Source organism: Gopherus evgoodei, chromosome 11 (genome assembly GCF_007399415.2).
Source record: "Gopherus evgoodei ecotype Sinaloan lineage chromosome 11, rGopEvg1_v1.p, whole genome shotgun sequence".
Classification (NCBI taxonomy): Eukaryota; Metazoa; Chordata; order Testudines; family Testudinidae; genus Gopherus; species Gopherus evgoodei.
Window position 1 is genome coordinate 51,593,721 of NC_044332.1, and position 24,839 is coordinate 51,618,559.

General features: G+C 40.7%; 1 protein-coding gene across 3 annotated transcripts in view; it reads right to left on the bottom strand.

Annotated features, from left to right (window-relative positions):
- Positions 1-24,839, bottom strand: part of GALNT13 (polypeptide N-acetylgalactosaminyltransferase 13) — a 456,737-nt gene that overhangs the window by 113,000 nt on the left and 318,898 nt on the right. For all 3 annotated transcript variants that reach the window (XM_030580270.1, XM_030580269.1, XM_030580271.1), the window contains exon 8: positions 19,349-19,529. In XM_030580270.1, coding sequence (XP_030436130.1) covers positions 19,349-19,529 — 181 coding nt within the window. The remainder of the gene's footprint in view (positions 1-19,348; positions 19,530-24,839) is intronic.

Consider the following 24,839-nt stretch of genomic DNA (forward strand, 5'->3'; position numbering starts at 1 on the left):
GATACGCAACTTCAGCTACGGGAATAACGTAGCTGAAGTCGAATTTCTAAAATCGAGGTACTCACCCGTCTGGACGGCGCTGCATCGATGTCCGCGGGTCTCCGTGTCGATTCCGGAACTCCGTTCGGGTTGATGGAGTTCCGGAATCGATGTAAGTGCGCTCGGGAATAGATACATCGCGTCCAGACTAGACGCGATATATCGATCCCCGAGCAATCGATTTTAACCCGCCGATGCCGCGGGTTAGTCTGGACGAGGGCTATGTGAAGCAGCTGTTCTTAAATCTGAAGCAGTATGTTAATGTCCTGCTACAGAGGTACACAAGATTAGCCCTACATATCTCATTATAGGCTCAGGCCCTAATGCCATAGGTTAAAAGGGTTTACTTTGGAGTTATGTCACTGCATAACTTCTGAAGTCTTTAAACATTAAAATTTGAAATGGTTGAAGAAAGAGTGAAAATGTTTATCAAGGTTTCTTGTTCACTAAACTAATATGGTCATTAGCAACCTAATTATGTAATTTCATTTGAAAAAAAGCATTGCACATCATCTGCTGAGTTAATCTTGGTAAAACACAAACTCTGATCTTGCAAACCCAAATAAAAACTCTAAAATTAAATTTATGTAAAGTGCTCTATAAACACAGTAACTTTGCATTTATCTTAGATTTAACAGGCTAGGTACTATGTGTTAATTGTATATTAACTGATTATTAAGATGATAAAGTGTCTTAGCTATGCAGCAAGGGCATACAGTGACTGAGCTGTTACACTCAGTCACTGAGTGTATTATATTATGCGCCTGATTTTTCTCAATTGCCTCTGTGCAAATGTGTACAACAAAATGTGCCCGATTTGTGCACCCAAATATGCAATTGCCTGCATATATTAGGTATCTGCACACAAATAGTCATTGGAGGCATAACTGTCCATTTTTAGGGTCACAAAGGGTGCATGGAATTTTACTAATATGTATAGGATTTACAATAACTATTGAATAAATATAAAAAATATTATTACATCTCAGTAAATGTGACCTTTTTCCTCCATCACCCAATGTCAAGCTGGCAGGATGCCAAAAATAGATACACTTGAAATGGAAAGGTTAGGTTACTAATCTTCTGAGGCAGATAATTTTGTTTAAAAAATAAATCAATCTAATCTACTTATTTAGATTTCACATAAAATGTATATATACTTTCACATTAAGAATTATAGGTCTGGCCTGACATGAGTAATTAACACATGAAGAGAGGTCTCCTTTTCTGGAGGAAAGAATTAGGGAGGCAAACAGCTTATTAGGCTGAAATAAATAGGTCAGCAGGCTAAAAAGATAGAATGTATGAGCCAGCTAAAATAAAAAAGAGAACACCCAGGGAACTATTTATTAAAAATGGACAAGATACTTAGGAATGTAAAGACGAGGTCAAGTATGGACAATGCATGAACCAAGCATGCTGCACAGGGATTAGTTCCTGCAAAGAGACCAAGCCAATCACAAAATATGCAATGTAATACATAGTAAATACAAGAGAGTTGCATATGAAGGGAGAGAACCCATATTATTCACACTAGGGGATTTCAACTCTCTAAGTTGGTTTCTAAATAGATATAGTCCCAGTGATACAAAAACTACCTGTAGACCAGACCTAGACATGAGACCAAATTAAGCCAGGTATGCACAGGCCTGTATTGGGGCAGTTTAGAGCCACCCATCAACAAGGGGGACATGGGGAGGGATTGTACTGCAGGATATGAAATCCCTGTCTGAGCTGCTGGTGACTATGGTAAGTGTGCACATACCATCCCTTTGGATGCTCCAGTGTCTTCCCAATCACCACACATGGCCAACACCGTGGGTCAGTAGGACATGCTAGGGCCATGACACCACCACCTCTCCGCTCTCTTTGGGAACTGATATTATCCTTGATGGAAAGATTCCCTCCCTTCATCCCGCAAGTACACCCATGCTAGTGCCAGGCCCTTAGGGTAAATGAAACAGTGTGCAACATGCCTAATCTTGTTTCCATTGATCAAAACTCCCACTGATTTCAGTGGTGGCAGGATTGAACCCATAATCAACAGCCCATCTGTTTTTTACAGTAAACTAAAGTAATGAATATTGTTACTACTAAAGAACATACATTAGTTTTTCCTTTAACCAGAGCTGCAGAGACATTTGGTGCATTTTCTGAGAGCACTGTAAAAACCATTAACAAGAAAGTATTGTCTTCATGAGTTGCTTGGGCACTAACCACTGACCCTAAATAGCGAAGCTCAGGAAGCTCTTGATCTACACTACAAGCACCTTTGAGAGTTTCAGAGACAGCTGTGCTCATTGTTTTGGTGTTGTTACTCATGATGTTATCCAGTTATGTTGTTTTTGAATGCTCTTTGCTAGGCTCTTTCATTGAATTTTTTAAAGGTTTGTTTACATCTCTCTCTCTTCTATGAATAATATTTTGGATGATCCCTATGTGATTTTCTATGTATGTTATCAACATAATTCTTCAGACCAATCTTAGTTTTCTTAGTAAACAGCATATTTGCAACACTGATATCTGCATTCTAATGTGAATTGCCCTCTTTGCGTTTTGTGTCTGGAAAATCACACTATGGATATACAGAACAATTTCCCTTTTCACTAGTTGAAATGAAACTGCTATTTTTAACTTAAAGTAGTATTGCTAAATTACCATATAGAGTATCCTATTATACAGGAATTGCTGCCATAACTTAACACACAAGAAAATCTGTCAACGTTTTCTCCCTAACAGGTATTATATCTATAAGGAATCAAAGCTCTATCATTATAGACAGTTGGAGGAGGAAGGTTTGCTGGTCAGGCAGGAGAAATTATCGTTTAGCAGGTTTTGAGTGAGCTACACTTCAGAGTCAGTGTCACTAGGTGTAGCTATACAGGCTCAGCCTCCAAATTTGTGAGGAAACTCAGTACTACAATTAGGTATCATTGGCCAAAGTAAGAGAGAAGCAGCTTTAATGCAGAATCTTGAAAACCTTTAAAGGTCTAAATGTCTGTGAGGTCGAATTAAAGAAATTGGAACTTCTGTAACTGAGTGTTTCTTGAAATTTTGGATCTCCCTGAATTGGAGTAAAACCTAGGTCGTGATAGCAGAACTGATATATGGCTACTCAAATTATAATTGTCTGGCCACCTGGCTCATTTTAACAGCCACTCAGCAGAAAATGACAGTTTGGGCTGCATAATGGCTGCAGGACCAAATCCTTAATCCATGACACCAGCACTATGTAAACCAAATACTAGAGTTTATGATCTAGATTCCGTGTTATTTAAGGACTCAATAGATATAAATAATGGGAGACTGTATCATCTCCTCCAGAACTGGAAAGGAAAAACATAACTGGAGTCAAGAATACTTACCAGCCTAAAGAGTGAGATGCAACAAGTGGAATCGTTAGTAGGGCTGCAGCTGCGTAACTTTCCCAGTTGAAAAGGCAAGCCTCTAAGAACAGCATGCTGGGGACAGATCCTGTAAGAGGGCAACCCTACATCAGGTAAAGTCAATGAAGCCCAGATACTTGCAAAGGAAGGGACTGATTTGCTGTAAGTGTATGTCACATATATAAAAGCTAGTCACTGAGAGCCTGAGCTGTCCCAGGGGAGTGTCAGTTGGGCAAAGTAATTCACCATCTGTGCAGTCTCCCTCATTCAACTAATGAAATTGTTGCATGCACATTAGCTGTAAAGTAAGTGGTGGGGGGTGATGAGTTGAGTTATCGCGAGTTATGGTTTAGGTCTGCTGGCATGGCATGGCATAGATGCATGCCTTACTGTAGCTGAAAGTCAGTGCTTGATAAAGTCAAATGACCAAGAACTTAAAAACTGGATGGTAAGAGATTGTGAATCCAGGGAGATTCAAGCTGGTGATATTCCAAACAAAAATAACTCTCCAACCATGTTTGTTGCTGTTTCCATCACTTCATACTTCAGATATTCTAGTCTTCAGAGTGAGAAACAAAGTGACAATCCTGGAATCTTATTATATAGATAATATTTGCTATGAAAAGTGTGCAGTCTCAAAATTTTGTAAAAAATACAATTTGGGGGTGGGAATGGAGGAGGCGAGTACAAAATTGTATTAAGTGGAGAGACAAAACAACACCCCATCGCTAAAATGTTTGTGAAAGAGTATTAGCTAACTTGGACTGGTTCTCATCATGACATACTCACTATTATAGCTATATCTTTCTATTGCCCAATGACTACTGGGATTCATTGGATCCTACAGAGATTATTAAATTCTCTCCAATGCAGGAAACCCAAACCATTTAAGCCTGACATAAAAGACTTAAATGTATTCAGCTAGTCATACATTTTCTTCATTTGTTTTGGAAAACTACCTGTTTATGGTGTTGTACATTTACATATCCTACCTGAACTTAAGAAGACCACATCTATTTAACTACTGAAATGTCTGAAAAAAAATGGGGCAGATGGGATGAACTGATGAAGAAAAATAATAGATCTGCCTTTTAAAAACAACAGTATCTATATTTGCTGCAGATCAACCTTGTTGCCTCAGCTCTGTTATGTTCCCTTTTCTTTTATGGCTGAAGTCAATGCAGAGATTCCTTTTATATCTGCCATTCTTCTTATGTAAGAAAATTACCCATATTTGCAATAATTCTGCTTGTATATTTACTTTGTTAACTGTATTAATTATAATTTTATGAATCATCATTTAAAATGGACTTTTAAAAAGGCTATAAACCAGTGAAAATTCATTCAAAAATTAGTTTTGTCACGTGGTATTTTTTCTTTGTTATTGTTGAAAATGTGTTTGAATACAGACCTTTCCCTACAAAACCCATATCTTCCTTCACTTGAATCCTGCAGTGATCTCCTAGTTCTGATATCACAATGTTGAAGTCGGTGACTAGTTACACCAACGTAAATCAGGAGTACTTCTGCTGAGCTTGGGACTTACATCAGTATAACAGAGCAGAATCAGGCCCAGTAGTTTTTAGAAATGATTATCAACAATACAAGTTTTCTGCAGGACCAACATATGTATCTTTGGCCATTCAAAAAACACGAGTAAAATAAAATCTGAGAACTATGGAAGGTGACTAGATCAGTTTCAAAGTATTCCTCAATATGTAAGTACTATAGGTTTTTTTAAAATCCAAAGTAGTTCAGAGTTTCATTCCTCAGTCCTCCATAGATGTTGGAGCTAGGGGTGCTGAGGATGCTGTTGTACTCCCTGGCTTGAAGTGGTTTCCATCATATACAGGATTTACCGTTTGGTTCAATGGCTCTCAGCACCCCCACTGTACAAATTGTTCTCGCACCCCTGCAGTATTCATGCAGCCAAAATCCAACAAATTTCAGAGTTCCTGTGTATCTTAAGATGCACAATTAGGTACTTTAATATTGTATTCACACTTCTACTTTGATTTCTGTATTTAAAGTATGTGAAAGGCCGTGTTCAATTTGAAAACTAATAACGTTGCACGCGCAGAGAGAAGAGGACGAGGAGGGGGTGGTGATTTTAAGATTGAGTGGCATTTTTTTCCAATACAATTTTAAGAGAAAGTAATTTAATGATTACAAATGCTTACATAGGAACATAGGTTTGTAATTAAACATTGCCTCTAAACAGGCCTGAAAGCTAGATTTGTATTTTCAATATCCATTTACTTAGCCTAAAGCATTTGCTTTGTTACTGGAGTAATTAATAAATCTAACCCCTACTCTCCGCTTTAGAAAGCTGCAGCTCTTATAAATTTATTGTAATTAAAAACTTAATCAAAATATAAAACTCTGCAAAAGCAGTCACAATTTAACACTGAATTATACAATGTGTAAAGCTATCAACTCATCCTAATTTTCCTAGCACAGAAGTAGTAATATAAATTGAATTTTTAAGTGATAAAAAGCTTTATAGAACAATATTGTTATCCAAAGTTTATCCAAAGTGTCAAGCACATAAATAATTATTTGTAAACAATATTGACCTAAGAGTTAATATCCTGGGCCAAATTTTAATTTTGAGGCAGGAACATATTTGCACAAAGCAGATGTCGTGAAGGAAAATCCACTGAGCTCAAAGTAGATTTTGCAGGTGTCTTTTGCAATGTTTAGAGTCTCAGGCAGATGTTTGTAATCCAGCTAGCTCATTTGGGGTTGGTACAGTTTGACAGCAAGATCAGGCATGCTTGCCGTTATGGAGAGATGCAAGATGGAGAGGTAGATGGAGGAGCTTATTTCATCCTCTAGAAGGGGATAGATGAATGATAACCAAGAAGAAGCTGGATCCTCATGCTTCATTTTTCAAGATATGGACAACTCCTGGTACGTCTACTGTGTAGGAATAGTCAGTGTTGCTTGTTTGGAGGGGAGCTGAAAAGGTGAGCCCCAAACAGCTGTCTCTGCACATAACATTTGTTCTGCACATTTAGTTCTGGGAGTGGCTTTCAGACAGGGTCTGGGGTCATCTGCATGTGTTAGCACAATCCTCCAGTTCCTCTGTGGACACTATGCAGCACCTTCTGCTCAAAGTAATTTGCATGAACGGAAATGCAATGCCCTGAAATCAATGGCAAAACTCAGTTACTTTAATGGAAGCAGAATTAATGGAAGCCCTCACCGGAAGGGACAAAAGAGTCATAATTTGGACCTTTAGTTTTATCACAGGTACTTGTACTTAATCTCAGACAAATTCTGTACTCTGAACACTCTCCAGCAGGCAACAGAGTTTAAGATAGTTCTATAGTTTAAAGAGGGTTGGTTAGAAAAATCAAAGATGACAAAACAGGTGACTGAAAAAGGAAAAGAAGATGACAGGCCGGAAACAAAAAATGGGCTTCCCCCTACCCCACCGGTTGGGGCAAGGCAGATAGAGGGGCACTCCCCACGCACACACACTAGGTGTGGCAAGACTGAGAGTGGTGTGCATGTGCACACACATACATAGTGTGAGGCAAGACAGAGCGGTGCACTCCACACATTGGCCTGTGGAGGTTAGAGCTATATTAATGTTCCCATAGATTCTCCTCTCTGGTGTGGACTTTAAGGGAATCCCATGGACCAATAAAACAAAGCGAGTTCCAAGTAGTTGAGTTCCACTGGAGCCCACAGGTTCCTTTATTTGGCATACAGCAAACCGACACGGAGTTGATAAGACTCAAGAGTAGGGGGTGGCTAGGTGCATACCACACATCCAAAGTTAAATAGACAGCCTCTTCTTTTATGTACATTTACACATTACATTGCATTTGCTATCCATTACACCACACATTTCTGGATTGGTTTCCCTGTACAGAGTGCTCTGTCCACCTACAGTTCACCTGGAACTTGATCTTTACTCTTGTCTACAGTCCCTAGGATCAGTCTGTTGCTGCTTATCTTAGCTAGCACGCACATCCTGACTCCAGCATGCTTAAGCTCCTATTTAAACTTAACCTTCCATTCACCTCCCCATTTATGCCTAATAAGAAATGAGGCAAGTTGCTTATGTCAAGCCAGGCCTACAGAGACTAGGCCCGGGTTAGGAAACTCTGGGGCTCAAGGACCTTGATTGTGGGTTTTCATACTAACACCCATATTTTGGACACTAAGGTCCAGATCTGGGAAGAAATGTTATGACACCAGGCCCCATAGTCCATTTTGTGAAGGGGGAAATAGCTCCCCTCGCACCATGAAATGATGTTGGACATCCCACACAGTTTTTCCTCCTTTTAGCCTCTCCTGGAGAGTTTGCTGCAGAAAAGGGCAATCCAGCCCCTGGGCATCAAGCTAAGAGACAGTACACTGAACAGCATTGAAGACAGACTTTTATTTATATCTATGTTTTGGCATCAAAGTACAAGTCAAACGCATGGGCTTCCTGCAAATCTCAGTTATTTCAATAGAATTAGTGAGTGCTTATCACTTCTGAAAACCTGGCGATATATATTTAGGTGACTAAGTATGGATTTGGGTGGTGAAAATAACTTCTCACCTACATGCTATATCCTGCAGGATTGTAAGTGTAGGCACAAAAGGATCCAAACATGACACCAGAAGAATCTCTTTTGCAAAAAAGAGAAAAATCCGTTTTTCTTCTTCTCCAAGATAGAAGTTCCTGTGAGGAAGCTCTAAAATGTTCATTCATTTAGGGTATGGCTACACTTGGAGATGTGCAGCGCTGGGAGTTGCAGCTGTGTTCGTACAGCTGTGTAGGGAAAGCGCTGCAGGGTGGCCACACTGACAGCTACCAGCGCTGCAGTGTGGCCACATCTGCAGCATTTGCAGCGTTGTTGGGAGTGGTGCATTGTGGGCAGCTCTCCCAGCGTTCAAGTGGCTGCAACGTGCTTTTCAAAACAGCGGGGTGGGGTGGAGTGTGACAGGGAGCATGGGGGAGGCAGAGAGAGTGGATTTTTGGAGCTGACACTGTTCTCAGCTCCCTGCCTTGCAAGTTCTAAGGACTGGAAGATACACAGTGCCTACCTTCAATCATTTTAAAAGTTTTGACCTTTCCCCCACCTGTCTCTTATTCACCAAATGCAAATTATGCACTCCTAAATAGTCTTTAGACCATATAAGCAGCTGCTCAACAGGGACTCCCCCCTCCCCTCTCCCCTTTCTCCTCAAGCAAACAGCTGTGAACATTCCAAAGCAATTCCCCTGCCTCCGCCAGCTGTGAACATTCCAAAGCAATTCCCCTGCCTCCGCTCGCTCGCTGGAGCAAAGAGCAGCTGTGTTTGTTTTTTAGCTAAGTAGCTACGGGGAGATCGGAGTTCAGCCATTCTTCCGGTTTGTTGTGGACAGGAATTCTGGGATACCTCCTAATACCCTAGAGGCCAATAACAGCGCTTTTGGTGGCTACACTTGATGACCAGCGCTGCATCACCAGCGCTGGAATCGCTACACCCCAAGCAAACCAGATGTACAGCCAGCGCTGCAACCAGGGAGCTGCAGCGCTGGCCGTGCTTTGCAAGTGTGGACACAGAGTGAGTTGCAGCGCTGTAACCCCATCACCAGCGCTGCAACACTCCAGTGTAGCCATGCCCTTAAGCTCTTAAAAGACAGGTGTGCCACTACAACAGCATCACTCAAAGGCTGTGTGTGTCAAAACGTCCAAATCAGCCATTTTCTATTTAGCTAAACAATGGAATTGTTAAACAATTCACAACAATGGAGGCTCATTAACATTCCCCCATCCTGCCTAAGGCAGGATATTGTCAATCTACTCAACATATCAAGAAAAGATCCACACACTAAATAATACATCACCTCAGGACCCGGTATTAAGATATCCTCATGAATAATTCTGTTGCATAATGTGGTAAGGGTCAAATTCCATATTCCAATATCTCCTGCTGTACTAATCACATCAACATTCAAAATCAAACCTTATATCCCAAGCCCCTAACTCCACAGAGGTTTCACAAGACTGGAAAAAACTTACAGAGGTACATTAGGAAACACAGTGCATGAGGTACATTTTAAACACATGCTGTAAGGGAAAGAATTAGGCACTTTTAAAATACATGTTGTGAAAAAAAGTTCTTTTGTGGAGAGAGATTCTAAATCTAATTAGCATTCCAATTGTATGCTGCTTCATGCTTTGGGGCCTCCTGAGTATTTGAGACAATTCATCAGTGAAAAATATCTGTTTGCTTCTTGCTCACCCTTTAAAATACTTATTTTTGGCAGCACATCTCAGAAAAGCTATTCATTGTATCCCTTGCTTCCTAAAGCGGGGCACTTGGCTATTAAAACATATCAGAATGAAACACTGAAGCAAATGCAAGGTTACACAGTCATTTGACTTTACCAACATCCACATTTTTAATACATCTACTTTCTAAAGGGCTGCATCCATTTTTAAAAAATATTATATTTCATCTTCTCATATAAAAACATCTAAGGCAAATAATATTCTTGGTTTTTGTTTGTGTGATACTAAACTATCAAACTACCACCTTCGGCGTATTAGTCCCATTTTCCATTGTAAGGTGCAGACTAAGAAAGCATCACATAGGGCTGGCCCAAAGTGTCTACACTATTAAGACTGGCCAGAAAATATTCATTTTAGTCAGTAATAACAATTAAGCCTAACTATCTTTGATTCCAAATTAACATATTATTTTGGAAGTCAGACAATTGGCCACATGATTAACAGAGGTCACAGAGTGGGAAGAGTTTGGAAATAAGACACACACAGGTTTGGGAGCAAACAGAGAACAAGCTGAATTTGAGAAAAATGGGCAAAAATTGTGAAAAATGGGCAAATTTGTGAAAAATGGGCAAAATTTGGATCTACTTTTCCATTCTGCTTTTAAATTTTTTTTTTATACTAGTGACCTCCTTGGGCTCAAAATACTACATTCCCCTATCACCCAATTCAGTGGGAGCATTGTGTAAGAAGGCATATAAGATAAAACCCAACATAAGAGTCTACTGTAATCAAGAATGCCCTAGGTACACCTCTACCCCGATATAACGCAACCCGATATAACACAAATTTGGATATAACGCGGTAAAGCAGTGCTGGGGGCGGGGAAGGCTGCGCACTCTGACGGATCAAAGCAAGTTCGCTATAACGCGGTTTCACCTATAACACGATAGGACTTTTTGGCTCCCGAGGACAGCATTATATCGGGGTAGAGGTGTATTGAAATCCCCACGCTAAGCAGAGAGGCAAGGGAAGACAAGTAGAAAACAAAACAGAATGGGGGACAAAGGAAATCAGCAAGGCATGAAAAAGTATGATGGAATGAAGAGATCCTACATTGGCTCTGGCAGATATGGAATTAAACTCTCTTCCCCGAATATCCAAGTGCTGCTGCACTCTGCTAGCTAGGATCAGTGAAGAGGGGGTAAGAGTAAAATAAAAACCACACAGGTTGGCTAGTCTTCATAACTGAAATGTTGACATACTTGTCTTTAGTAATAGGAACCACTATCACCCTTGCAATGCTGCAATTTCATTCCAGGTCCTTCTTGAAAAATAGGCTAATTTAACTATTCCATTGTCTATATCACTATCCCAAACACTTACATAATGACGTTTTTTACCAATAATGTGTCCAATTCAGAAAGTACTTTCTAAAGTATTTTACAATAAAATGAAGGTTAATGTGATTTTCTAATGCATTTTGAGTGTATTATTTCACCAAAATGCATTAAAAACTAACCCTAGTCAGCCTGGAGCACGGCTGGTAAGATGTAATGCGAAAACATCTAGAATGGCAGACACCTAGGATCAAGGTATTATTATTTCCTTGTTTCATACCCCTATAAAGCAAAACTGTATTTTTAATTGATATTATTAAAAACATTTATTGTAACATGTCAAGTAGCCCTTGTAATGGGATGTTTGTATTATCAAACTGTTTAGAAAATATACCACATGATACAATAAGTGATTTTTTTAAAAAACTGTACCTTAATTTGGTCAAATCCATGGTAAATCAGGTCAAAGAGGCCTTTCCCTAGCATGGCATCTTTATTGCTCTCAACCCATTACATCTTCCATTTTAGATCAGAGAAACGAACATAAAATAACAAATACAGAAAAGCCATAGCTAGTCTGTTGCAAATATGCTGATATTGATTTGTGGGGAACTGTTGCTTCTTAAAAAATATTTTGGATGATATTTTTACTGGGTATTTTTTAGGATAAGCAGCAAAGAATCCTGTGGCACCTTATAGACTAACAGATGTTTTGGAGCATGAGCTTTCGTGGGTGAATACCCACTTCGTCGGATGCATGTAGTGGAAATTTCCAGGGGCACGTATATATACACAAGCAAGCTAGAGATAACAAGGTTAGTTCAGTCAGGGAGGATGAGGCCCTGTTCTAGTAGTTGAGGTGTGAAAACCAAGGGAGGAGAAACTGGTTTTGTAGAAACTGGTTTTGTAGTTGGCAAGCCATTCACAGTCTTTGTTTAATCCTGAGCTGATAGTGTCAAATCTGCAGATGAACTGAAGTCATGTACCTGCAGCTCACCCTACCACACCGCAAACATCCAAAGACTAAGCGAAAGTGGTATAATATCAAAGCACTTCAAGACCAAGCCAGCTGTGAGATGTTCCAGCAACATCTGTCAGAAACTTTCTAACCTGCCTGACAACATCATTGACATTCAAGAGCACTGGGATCAACTTAAAAACACCGTTCACAATGCATGTGCTGAAACCATAGGATATTCCACTCATTGGCACCAAGACTGGTTTGATGAAAACAACGAGGAAATCCTAGCATTAACTCAACAGAAAAGAAATGCATTTTGTAACTGGCAAATTGATTCCTCTGACAAATGAAAACAGGAGGCCTATCACCTGCTTAAAGCCAAAGTCCAAAGGAGGCTACATGACATCAAAAATAAGTGGTGGAAAGAGAAGCCCTCAGAGATCCAGGGTTTAGTAGACCAGGATGACATGAGAAGCTTCTCTCAAGCAACCAAAACTATATATGGACCAAGCTCCAAAGGCCCAATCCCCTTACATTCTCAGGATGGCTCCACCCTCCTCAGGTGCAATGCATCCATTAAACAACTCTGGAAAGAGCACTTTGAGAGTCTACTAAACCACAAATCCACAGTCTCTGAAGACACCACTGAGTTTATTCCGCAACTGTCAGCAATGGAACACCTTGCTGATCCCCTCTCTTTTGAGGAAGACCAGCATGTCATCAACCAGATAAAAAAAAAATCACAAGACACCAGACTCAGACAGCATCTCAGCTGAGGTTTTTAAAGGTGGTGGAACAATGCTCCAGTACAAACTCTGCTAACTCTTCAGCAAAATCTGAACCTGCAAAGACCTGACTTTAAGAAAGTCAACATTGTTACATTAAAGAAAAGGGACAAATCTTTGTGTGGAAACAACAGAGGTATTTTCTCCTCTTCATCACAGGGAAGATTCTTGCCCGGATCCTACTAAACAGACTCCTCTCCCTTGCCGAGGACCTCCTCCCCAAATCACAATTTGGCTTCAGGCCATACGGAGGCACAACCAACATGATCTTCGTGGCACGACAGATTCAGGAGAAGTGCAGAGAGCAACACCAGGAACTGTTCATGACATTCATCGATCTAACCAAGGCCTTTGACTCTATCAATTGTGATGCCCTCTGGAAGGTACTATGTAGGTTTAGCTATCCACAGAAATTCATTTCCATCATCAGACTACTCCATGATGGGATGACTGCCAGCATTTTGTGCAACGGCTCAGAGACCAAACCATTCATCATTCGCACCAGTGTCAAGCAGGGCTGTGTCATTGTTCCAACACTTCTCCATTTACCTTGCCATGATCCTGATTATCATTCGCAACTGCCTTCCTGATGGAATTGGAATTGAGTATCATATGGATGGCCAACTCTTCAATCTTTGACATCTCCAAACAAAATCTAAGATATGAGAATTGGCATCACTGACCTTCAGTATGCAGAGGACTGTGTCATTCTTGCACATACATAGGCTGACCTGCAAAGCACCCTAAATCTTCTTGCAGATGCCTATCACAGTCTAGGCCTGTCTCTCAACGTTGGAAAATACAAGGTACTCTACCAGTCCTCACCTGCACAAACTACTCTTTGTACTCCACAAATCACCATCAGCAGAGAACCCCTGGAAAACGTGGATCATTTACTGTACTTTGGCAGCCATCTCTCCCAAACAGCCTGGGGTACAATTTCCCACTCTGAACCTTAGCGTCCAAAAGATGGGGTACCAGCATGAATTCCTCTAAGCTCAATTACCAGCTTAGAACCTGTAGCGCTGCCACCAACCAGGAATTCCAGTGCCTGGTACACTCTGGTCCCCCCAAAACCTTGTCTGGGGACCCCCAAGACCCAGACCCTTTGGATCTTAACACAAGGAAAGTAAACCCTTTCCCTCACCGTTGCCTCTCCCAGGCTTCCCCTCCCTGGGTTACCCTGGAAGATCACTGTGATTCAAACTCCTTGAATCACAAAACAGAGAGGACAATTCACCTTCCTCCCTCCTTCTCTTTCCCCCTTCCAGACTCTTCCTGAGAGAAAGTAATCCTGGCACAGAGAGAAATCAGCCTCTCTCTCCCTCTTCCCTCCTTTCTCCCCATCAATTCCCTGGTGAATCCAGACCCCGTCCCCTAGGGTCTCACCAGAATAAAAAAAACAATTAGGTTCTTAAACAAAAAAAGCTTTTAATTAAAGAAAGAAAAAACAGTAAAAATTATCTTTGTAAATTTAAAAAAAATGGAATAGGTACATGGTCTTTCAGCTACAGACACTGGGAACACCCTCCCAGCCTAAGTATACAAGTACAAATTAGAATCTTTTCAGCAAAATACCAATTTTAACTTCTTCCAACCAAATACACATTTGCAAATAAAGAAAACAACCATAAGCCTAACTCACTTTATCTACCCAGTACTCACTAGTCTGAACTTATAAGAGCCTGTATTGGAGAGATTGGAGAGAAACCTGGTTGCATGTCTGATCCCTCTGAGCCCCCAGAGTGAACAACAACCAAAACTAACAGCACAGCACAAAAACTTCCCTCCCTCAAGATTTGAAAGTATCTTGTCCTCTGATTGGTCCTCGGGTCAGGTGACAGCCAGGCTCACTGTTCTTGTTAACTCTCTGTAGTCAAAGAGTTATAAAGTACTTCTGTGCTATTAACTTTTCTTATCTGTTTATGACACAGCCAAAATAGACACCAAAATTGCATACAGGATCCACTGTGCCAGCACATCCTTCGGAAGACTATTCAGAGTCTTCAATGACAGGGATCTGCAAAGAGGCACCAAGATCTTGGTTTACAAGGCAGTTATCATCCCCACCCTTCTTTATAGGTGTGAGACCTAGGTAACCTAGAGACAACATCTCAAGCAGGTGAAGTGGTTCCAGAAGGACTGCCTCAGAAGGATTCTCAGGATCAGCTGGGCAGACCAACACACTAACATCAGTGTTCTCTCTGTAGCCAACATAGAAGCACAGATCATGAAATATCAACTTTGCTGGGCTGGCCACTGTGTATGTATGTCTGACACTCGCCTCCTGAAGCAAGTATTCTTCTCTCAGGTAAGTCACAGAAGAAGGCCTCGCGGAGGGCAGCAGAAGTGTTTCAAAGACAAACTGAAAGTACATCTTAAAAAGGGAGGCATTAGCCAACAAACTGGCAGGACTTGGCGTGAAACAGAACACAGCAGCGCCACATCATACACCAACCCACAGCTCACTTTGAGAAGAACAGATGTGCTCAGAAGTGACAAAGGAGGAAAGAAAGAGCACAACAGTACAGGCAACAGCTATGTCTCCTCTAAGATTATACCTGTCACTTCTGTGGGAAAATGTGCAGAGCAAGAATTGAGCTACTCAGCCACTTAAAAACTCATCAACAAACCCCTTTGTCAGACATCCTCCTTGTATCAAGGGATAGCCAAAGAAGGACAAGAAGGGTGACAGTGGTCTATAAAATCAGGAATGGTGAGGAGAAAGTGCATAAAGAAGTGTTATTTAATCTTCACAGGACACAAGAACCTTGGGTCATCCATTAATAGGCAGCTGGCTTAAAACAAACATAAGGAAATATTTCTTCACAGAATGCACAGTCAACCCGTAGAACTCATTGCCAGGGAATACTGTGCAGGGCCGCCCAGAGGATTCAAGGGGCCTGGGGTCTTTGGCGGTGGGGGGCCATCATCGCCGAATTCCCGCCGAAGACCCAGCTTTCGGCGGCGTATCCCGGGGCAGAAGGACCCCCCACCACGGGTCTTCGGGGCACTTCGGTGGCAGGCCCTGGAGCAGAAGGCCCCCCACCACCATGGAATTGCCACCAAAGACCCGGAACAGAAGAAGCTCCTGGGGCCTGGGCCCCATGAGAGTTTTCCAGGGGCCCTGGAGCGAGTGAAGGACCCCACTCCAGGGGCCCTGAAAAACTCTCCTGGGGGCCCCTGTGGGGCCCAGGGCCTGGGGCAAATTGCCCCACTTGCCTCCCCCTATGGGCAGCCCTGATATTGTGAAGGCCAAAACTATAACTGGATTAAAAAAAGATTTAGATAAGTTCATAGAGGATAGATCAATCAGTGGCTATCAGCCAAGATAATCAGGGATGCAACTCCAGGCTCCAGGTGTCTCTTAGCCTCTGACTGCCAGATACTGAGACTGGACAACGGAGGGATGGATTACTTGATTGCCCTGTTCTGATCATTTCCTTTGAAGCACCTGGCATTGGTCATTGTCAGAAGACAGGATACTGGGCTAGATGGACTATTAGTCTGACCCAGTATGGCCATTCTTACGTTCTTTTTGACTGGACTCCTGAAGTCCTGGAATACTCAGGCAGTGAAACAGTGTGTGGCACCAATTAGGATTTTAAGATGAATGGATTGGACTAACATTCTAATACATGGTACAGAGGATTAGACACAAAACTCCCACCGATAATAGGATTTTGGAATCAAATTCTTCATGAACTGAAGTGTAAATTTTATCCCAGAGATTCTGTTGCTGTAGACTAAAGGCACTTTATAAACACCAGAGTAGGAAGACTATTGAGAGATTCATGATAAAACACAACAACAGCACCTTCAGTTTGTGAGTAGCCAATTCTTTGAACATTTCAAACAATGATTTCTAAAAGCTGCAAAATATAATGGGCTTCCAGATGCTAGGTTCTGGCTTTAAACTGACATGATTTGAAATCTGTCATTTTAAGGTATTAATAAAACCATAAAACCAAGCTTGTCTAAAATGTAAATCACCTTACAATGGCATTAGATTTTATACAAAAATCTTTAAAATCTATTTTATAATACATTTTACTACCTTTATTTTAGGGGGGTTTTCAGTCAAAAATGAAAACACAGGTTTTAGCTCACAAATACAAAAGTTTTAGCTCATAAAGCCTGTGGCAGCTTTCAAGAGACTGGCTACTAACAATCAAGAAACTATTTGAAATAGGAGAGGGGAAAAAACTGTCTTTTTCTGAAATGTTGACTTGCTGGTAAACACTTATTTTTTCTGATCACAGCCATAATTTAAAGTTTTCAATTATTGTCTTTGATGAGGGGGAAAAAAGACTTTTCCATCTGAAATGTTGGCAGTTCTGTAAAGACTGATTCCTTTTTGAACCACTTTACATAGGTTTAAGCTGAGACAGTCAATATGCTGAAAACTGCCACAATCTTTAAGAGGCTACAGGGTTGTTCTATGTTCTGTAAAAAGGTATGGTAATTTAATATTTGCATAAAAGAAATTGAAGATGGAATAAAAGGGAAAAACAAAAATATGAAATACATTTTAAAATTACAGGGGGAAAGAAATGTATGGGACTTCACAGGTACATGTTTTATGCACACCAAAGCCAGGGTTCTAATCTGTCTAGAGACAACTCATCTCAATAAAGGACACATTATATTGACCAATTATACAGTCAGTATGCCTGATACTCCATAACAAAGGGGCTGCATGATAGGAAGAAGACATTTCCTAGGGTAATTTCATTATGGAACTCAGCAGGGGAGCAGATAAGGGGGTCTATCAGGCCAAAGTTTCCTCCTTCAAAAATATAAATAAATAAAAAAGCACTATGATGGAAGAGGGCATGATTGCACATGCACTTGCACAAACAGAGTACAGAAAAGCCCTGATATAAGGGTGGCTGAGGATGGGGGCCTTCAGTGTCATTACTGGTACCAGGATCAGAAGCACTAGAAATGGTCTTACATTATTTTATCTTTTTTTGTCAAAAATGCTGATTCATCAGAACCTAAGCTTTTCACTGGAACATACCAGTTTTGACAAAACTTTTGTCAGGAAAGATTTCTCAGGTCCAGGATGAAATTTCTGGTCATACTGAGAAAGAGACAGAGACCCATCCCAAAAGAGCCAACAGCCTAGAGGTCAGGGCACTCACCTGGGACGTGGGAGAACAGCATCCCAGGTGAGTGTCCTGATGACCTGGCTATTGTAGACTGGGTGTCTCTCTCTCTCTTGCTTGTTTTCACAAAACACTTTGAAAAGTTGCTGTTTCACCCTGATGTGGAATGGGAACATTTCTGAAATCTTGAAAAGTGACGTGGGACAGGAAAGCCATATCTTGCTCTGCTCTAAAAAGCACTTCCCCTCCAACCTAAAGCTTCTTGGGCTGAGAAGGGGAAGGACAGGGCAGAGGCTCGACGTTATCCCATCACATACAGTGCACTTGGCAGTTTAGCTACACCAGTGTATCAGGGAGAATGTGCTCTGCCAGACATAGACATGTCACAATGCACTACTTCCCCAGGGCAGTGGGGAGACCAGGAAGGAGACTGTGTAACAATCTCCCTTTGGGCTTCTCAACAATGCTGTGCTCCTTGCGTGAGGCTTGATTTTAACATCACCATCAAGCCCTTAAATGCAATAACACTGAACAAGATACAACACCTTCCAGGCGCTATAAATACCAACTCTTCAGCTGATGTCTCATATGAAATTTTTGACACGCTTTAATACTTATATCCTTACATTCTTCTTTTTGCTATTTTATATATTTTTGAAATCAATAATAAAATTACTCTTTAAAAACTTTGCACAATGTTTTGTTCATAAGAGAAAAAATACTGCACATTTACTATCTGTATACTCTGATTCTGGTTAGTTGATTGTAAATATACATACAAACATTTGTGCAACAATTTTTACGTGTTACTGAAATATAAAAATCATAAATACAAGAACAAGTTTAAAATACAATATTTTACATATATTACTCGTATCTGTTGTATAGACATTTCAATTTCTGTATGAAAAGTTATAGCAAGATATGCATTATCTAAGAATCATTCCTTCATTACACGATTTTCTTGAAGTTCTTACACTGGACTAAGTGAAAACATGAGTTTTTTCCTTGACATGCATAGAAGAGAGAAATATTAATGGGAACTATTCACGTACATCAAATGGAGGAATTAGACATATATTTTGGATCCCTGATTGTCAGGCCACTGAGTACTGCTATAGTCCACTGAGCAATGCAGAGCAGCTCTGGAGCTGCTCTAACTTGTACCCGCTGCAACTACTTTTAAGGGATCACCAGAACGCAAGACTGATCTGATCACATCCCCTTTTTCTTAGAGTTAATAGAGCCAAAGAACTTTCCCACTGGTTTAAAAACAACATGATAGAAATCTCAAATAAGACTTCTTAAGACCTTTAATTTTTTCTAGTCTTAAATAGGCAATATTTTTTCTTTAAAAAAAAATATAGAAGGATTTGACTTTTGAGAAGGAGATGCTGAAAGAACTAACTATGCTCTCCCACACCTCTCACTCACATACATATATACGCATATTCATTTTTCCGGTAGATATACATGTTATAAAATGATCACAAAATGATTTCTTACCTGGGGATATTATATAGAAGAAGTCTTTAAACTCATCCATCCAGACCTCTGCTAGTCTCCTGTTGTTCTTGTTGATTACATGACCAGTGCCACCAGGAAAAGTATAAGGGGTTGCCTTACGAAACACATGTCCAACGTGAGAGCATGTTACAATCTCCAGGGAGCCTCCACACTGCCAAATCTGAAATTAAGAAAATATTTTAAAAATGTGTATAAAAAGTATCTCGCAAAAATTCTGTTGCAAGAAGAAGCCAGCTCTAAAAAAATGTTGGACTGATGACTCCTTACTTTATTCACTTCTGCGATGAAAAAACAGATTTACACATCAATTTTTAATGTAATTATATAGCATGGGTCAAATTTCACTAATGATAAAGTAGGTGCAAGACCACAGACTTCAGTCATCTTGTGCAAGCTTACCTGACTGGTAGACTTAGCCCTACCACTTTAGACATGCACACATTTTTTTCTAGCACCCTACACTATAAATGGTGTAATTATGCTATGCACTAAAATTCAATTCAGGATATCAGTTGTTCTTTTCTTTTTAATGATTTTGAGTTTCCAAGAATTTCATTCCACAATTCATAACATTTTATAACAATAGAAAAGATCTTGGGTAATTTTTGCTGGCATTGTGCTTTTTGGCTATTTAGAAGATGGTACAATGGTCCTTGATTGTAATATTATAGGTATAGATATGCATACACACAGTCACCATGGTCGTCATCCTGCTACATACATGCAGCACTAGGCTAAAATGTATGCTCTTTGGCTCCAAAACCAGTCCCCTCTCTGTGGTGAGATAGGCACCTCTGCTATCTTAGACTATTAAGAAGAAACCTATACACACAAAAAAAAAATCTGAATCTCCATGCAGTGGAAAGTACTGGTTTACTTACAGTCTTGGAGCCAAATTCCACATTCAGTTACATCAATGGCCTGGTCTACACTACGCGTTTAAACCGAATTTAGCAGCGTTAAACCAATTTAATCCTGCACCCGTCCACACAACGAGGCCCTTTATATCAACATAAAGGGCTCTTTAAACCAGTTTCTGCACTCCTCCCCGACGAGAGAAGTAGCACTGAAATCGGTATTGCCATGTCGGATTAGGGTTGGTGTGGCCGCAAATCAACGGTATTGGCCTCCGGGCAGTATCCCACAGTGCACCATTGTGGCCGCTCTGGAAAGCAATCTGAACTCAGATGCACTGGCCAGGTAGACAGGAAAAGCCCCGCAAACTTTTGAATTTCATTTCCTGTTTGCCCAGAGTGGAGCTCTGATCAGCATGGGTGGCGATGCAGTCCCAAATCCAAAAAGAGCTCCAGCATGGACCGTATGGGAGATACTGGATCTGATCGCTGTATGGGCAGACAAATCTGTTCTATCAGAGCTCCGTTACAGAAGACGAAATGACAAAGCATTTGAAAAAATCTCCAGGCTATGATAGACAGAGGCCACAGCAGGGACTCAACACAGTGCTGCGTGACAAGCGTAACGGAAAGCCAAAGAATCAAATGGATGCTTATGGAGGGAGGGAGGGGGGACTGAGGACTCCAGCTATCCCACAGTTCCTGCAGTCTCAGAAAAAGATTTGCATTCTTGGCTGAGCTTCCAATGGCTGAAGAGTCAAAAATATTGTCGCCAGTAGTTCAGGGAATATGTCGTTAATTTACCCCCCCCCAAAGAAAAGGGAAAAAAACCGTTTCTCGCTACTTTTCAACGTCACCGTATGTCTACTGGATGCTGCTGGTAGACGGGGTGCTGTAGCGCTAAACAGCAGCATCCTCTCCCCTCCCTTCCCTGATGGCAGACAGTACCGTACAAAATGACTGATAGCCGTCCTCGTTATCATCCCGTGAGTGCTCCTGGCTGGCCTTGGTGAGGTCGGCTGGGGGCACCTGGGTAAAAATGGGAATGACTTCCTGTCATTCCTGGCAGATGGTACAAAATGCTGGGTAACCATCCTCATCATAGCAGCTGGAGCCTGGGCTCCATCAGCCCCCCCCCTTCCCGTTTCGTGTCTAAAGAAAAGATTATGTACTGCCTGGACTATCATAGCAGCTGGAGGCTGCCTCCCCCTCACTTTATCTCGCTAAAAAGTCAGTGTTTCTTATTCCTGCATTCTTTATTACTTCATCACACAAATGGGGGGACGCTGCCACGGTAGCCCAGGAGGGGTGTGGGAGGAGGGAAGCAACAGGTGGAGTTGTTGCAAGGGCACCCCCTGGAATGGCATGCAGCTCATCATTTCTGCGGGATCTCTGGGGCTCTGACCCAGAGCGGCTGTGCTCTCTGGCTCTCTAGTAAACTTGCCCCATATTCTAGGCAGGACTGACTCTATTTTTAGACAAAACATAAAGAAGGGAATGACCCGGAGAGTCATTCTCATTTTTGTCCATGCACCCCAAACCACCTCAGTGAGGCCAGCCAGGAGCACCCATGACAGCAGCAGACGGTACAAAATGCTTGATAACCGTCATCACCAATTCCCAATTGCAAACGGTACAAAATGATTGAAAACCAATATCTCATCACCAAATTACAATGGCAGACAGTGCAATAGGGATGGTAACCATCTCCCCTACCTTGCAAAGGCAAATGAATGCTGCTGTGTAGCACTGCAGTACTGCCTCTGTCAGCAGCATCCAGTACACATACAGTGACAGTGACAAAAGGCAAAACAGGCTCCATGGTTGCCATGCTATGGTGTCTGCCAGGGCAATCCAGGGAAAAAGGGCGCGAAATGATTGTCTGCCGTTGCTTTCATGGAGGAAGGATTGAGTGACAACATTTACCCAGAATCACCCACGACACTGTTTTTGCACTATCATGCATTGGCATCTCAATCCAGAATTCCAATGGGCGGGGGAGACTGCGGGAACTATGGGATAGCTACGGGATAGCTACCTACAGTGCAACGCTCCGGAAATCGACGCTAGCCTCGGTACATGGATGCACACCACTGAATTATTGTGCTTTGTGTGGCCGCGTGCCCTCGACTTTATACAATCTGTTTTACAAAACCGGTTTATGTAAAATCGGAATAATCCTGTAGTGTAGACATACCCAATGTAATTCCCCTTATTTCTGTAGGATTGCACTGGTATAACTGAAGGCAAATTTTGGCCCTAGGCTTTTAATATTCCATCTGACCTGCAGATTTAATTACATTGAACAACAGTGAGTTCTCATAAAACAAGATCCACCTGCAGGACCAATGTAATTTTAAGGTTCCAGGACTATACATTATATGCTCTCACCTGTAATCTCTCTGCTTCTCCCCAGTCTCCATGCTGGAGACTTGGGAAGAGAATAAATTCTTCCTGTCTGCTTCCCAGCAATGTCTCTGGAGCTGCCAATGAACCAAAATTAGGGTATCAGCTCTTAATGACTCATGTATGTTCCTATTTAAAATATTAACTTTTTAATATTAGAATCTAATAACTTAATATTTGATTCTGTGCTGTAGATCTCAATGAGAACAGTCCAACGAATCAGATTCTCCCCCTCTACCTCTTGCATTTTTTGGCTAAGGAGTAGTAAAAAAGCACTGGAAAAATTCAGAAGCCTTTAACATCTCTTTCTGGGGAGTCATAATTCACTCCTACATTTCAGCATCCAATAGCCCTGTGATTTGGCAAATAAATTCCACTTAGGTCACAGACCTTGCCTACCAATTTTGAAGCTGTTATTTCTGTGTGGATTTCACAGAAGCATGCACTATGGGGAATGAGGGACAAGTATGTATCACATTTATAACTAAAACTAATTTGCAACCTTAAGTATGTAGTGCTACTGTTGCTGCATAATCTAGATTGACGATTCCAGAAATAAAGCAAATTTCATAGTGTCACCATTCCAATATAGAAGTTTCACTCTATCTACTAATTACCTCTGAATAAATCTGTAATGTGGTTACTACAATTATACTTTTCAGTTTTTCACCTCACAATGTACTTAAACATATTCCTCAGAACTATTCCCTTCTCTATATTACCTATATTATGTAGTTTCTTTGGGGCTCATACTTAATTGACATTCATTCCCCTTTTTGCTGTAAGCAAAGAGTAGCAGCCGCCATCCAACTCATCTATCTTCTTTCTATGTCCCCACATGCACTACTTTGGCTTTCCTCCTCACCTGACGGCTTAGTTTATGAAGTCAATTTACAGCACTTCCTGATAATACAAAAAAATACAAAAACTGTCTGGCATCTTTGACAAAATAATTGTTATATTTTTGTAATTAGGACTCCTTTAAATAGACATAACATTTAAGAATAAATTGCACTAATAGAAATGTTGCTGCCATAGTTACAATGTAGCTCTTATTTAATATGGCTAAACCCTTTTCTATAATTCCATCAGTATGCAAAATAATGTATTCTGGTGGGATTAGCAATGACAACAACAAAACATTATTGTGTTTAACATCTTGTGTTTTATATTCAGTGACAATTAGTCAGTATAGATGAAACTTCAAGTTGACATACTACAGAACAGTTGCTAACTTTTTTTAAAAAGGGAATGCATTAGAAAAATTTAAATATACATTACTGTATATATTTACAAACCACCACCAAAACAATATATTTCATGTATTTCATCATTATGCCTCTCATTAAGCATCAACACTAAGATACTCCTCTAGCATCAGATTTTCCATTCCTCCCGCCACTGATTATACTGTCCACCAGGAAATTCCCAAAATATTTGTTTTAAATTTATATTCCTAAATTTTCATTGCTCCTGATACAACCTCCTCTCCAGTAAACTTATCACAGGACTATAGAGGTGTCTTGATTCCATTGTGAAGAACAGCATTTTAACTTTTCAGTCTCTTTTTTTGTAAACTGCTTTTAAGCATTCATGGAGAAATTGACTACCATTAAAAATGTAGTACCATATTTAAACTATATGGAATTTGTGTAGACATGACCAAAATTGAGATGACAAGCAACTTGTTAATATTTTGTTCTGCTCACTGGCTAGTCTTATAACTGCACATGAACACACCTTTGGGTTGGAAACAAGTGTGGTACAGTATTCATGTGCAATTATATGACTAGCAAGTGAATTTTGCTTCACACTGCAGTAATTTCACTTCTTTCAGTTATATTTTGCTGAGTGGCTACAACTCCTTTTGTTTAACTTACTGTATAACAGGCTTTAATTGAATTTTTATCTGGGAGTGCTGGAATTTGTGCTCTACAGCCTCCTTCAAGTGAGGGCATGTACAAATGTAATGGGAGGGAGTCTATTCTTGAGTTTTTTGTTGTTATCAATCCTATTAATGCCCTGCCTCCATTACTGTAGTATCTAAGTGCGACACAATCTTTTAAAGTATATTTATCCCCCCAACAGCCTGGTGAGGTAGGGAGGTACTACTATCCCAGTACCTTTTATACTGAGAACTATTATCAGTGAGAATTGACTGGATTGATAAATTAATACGTAAACCCATTTATGCATGTCTGAATATTGGT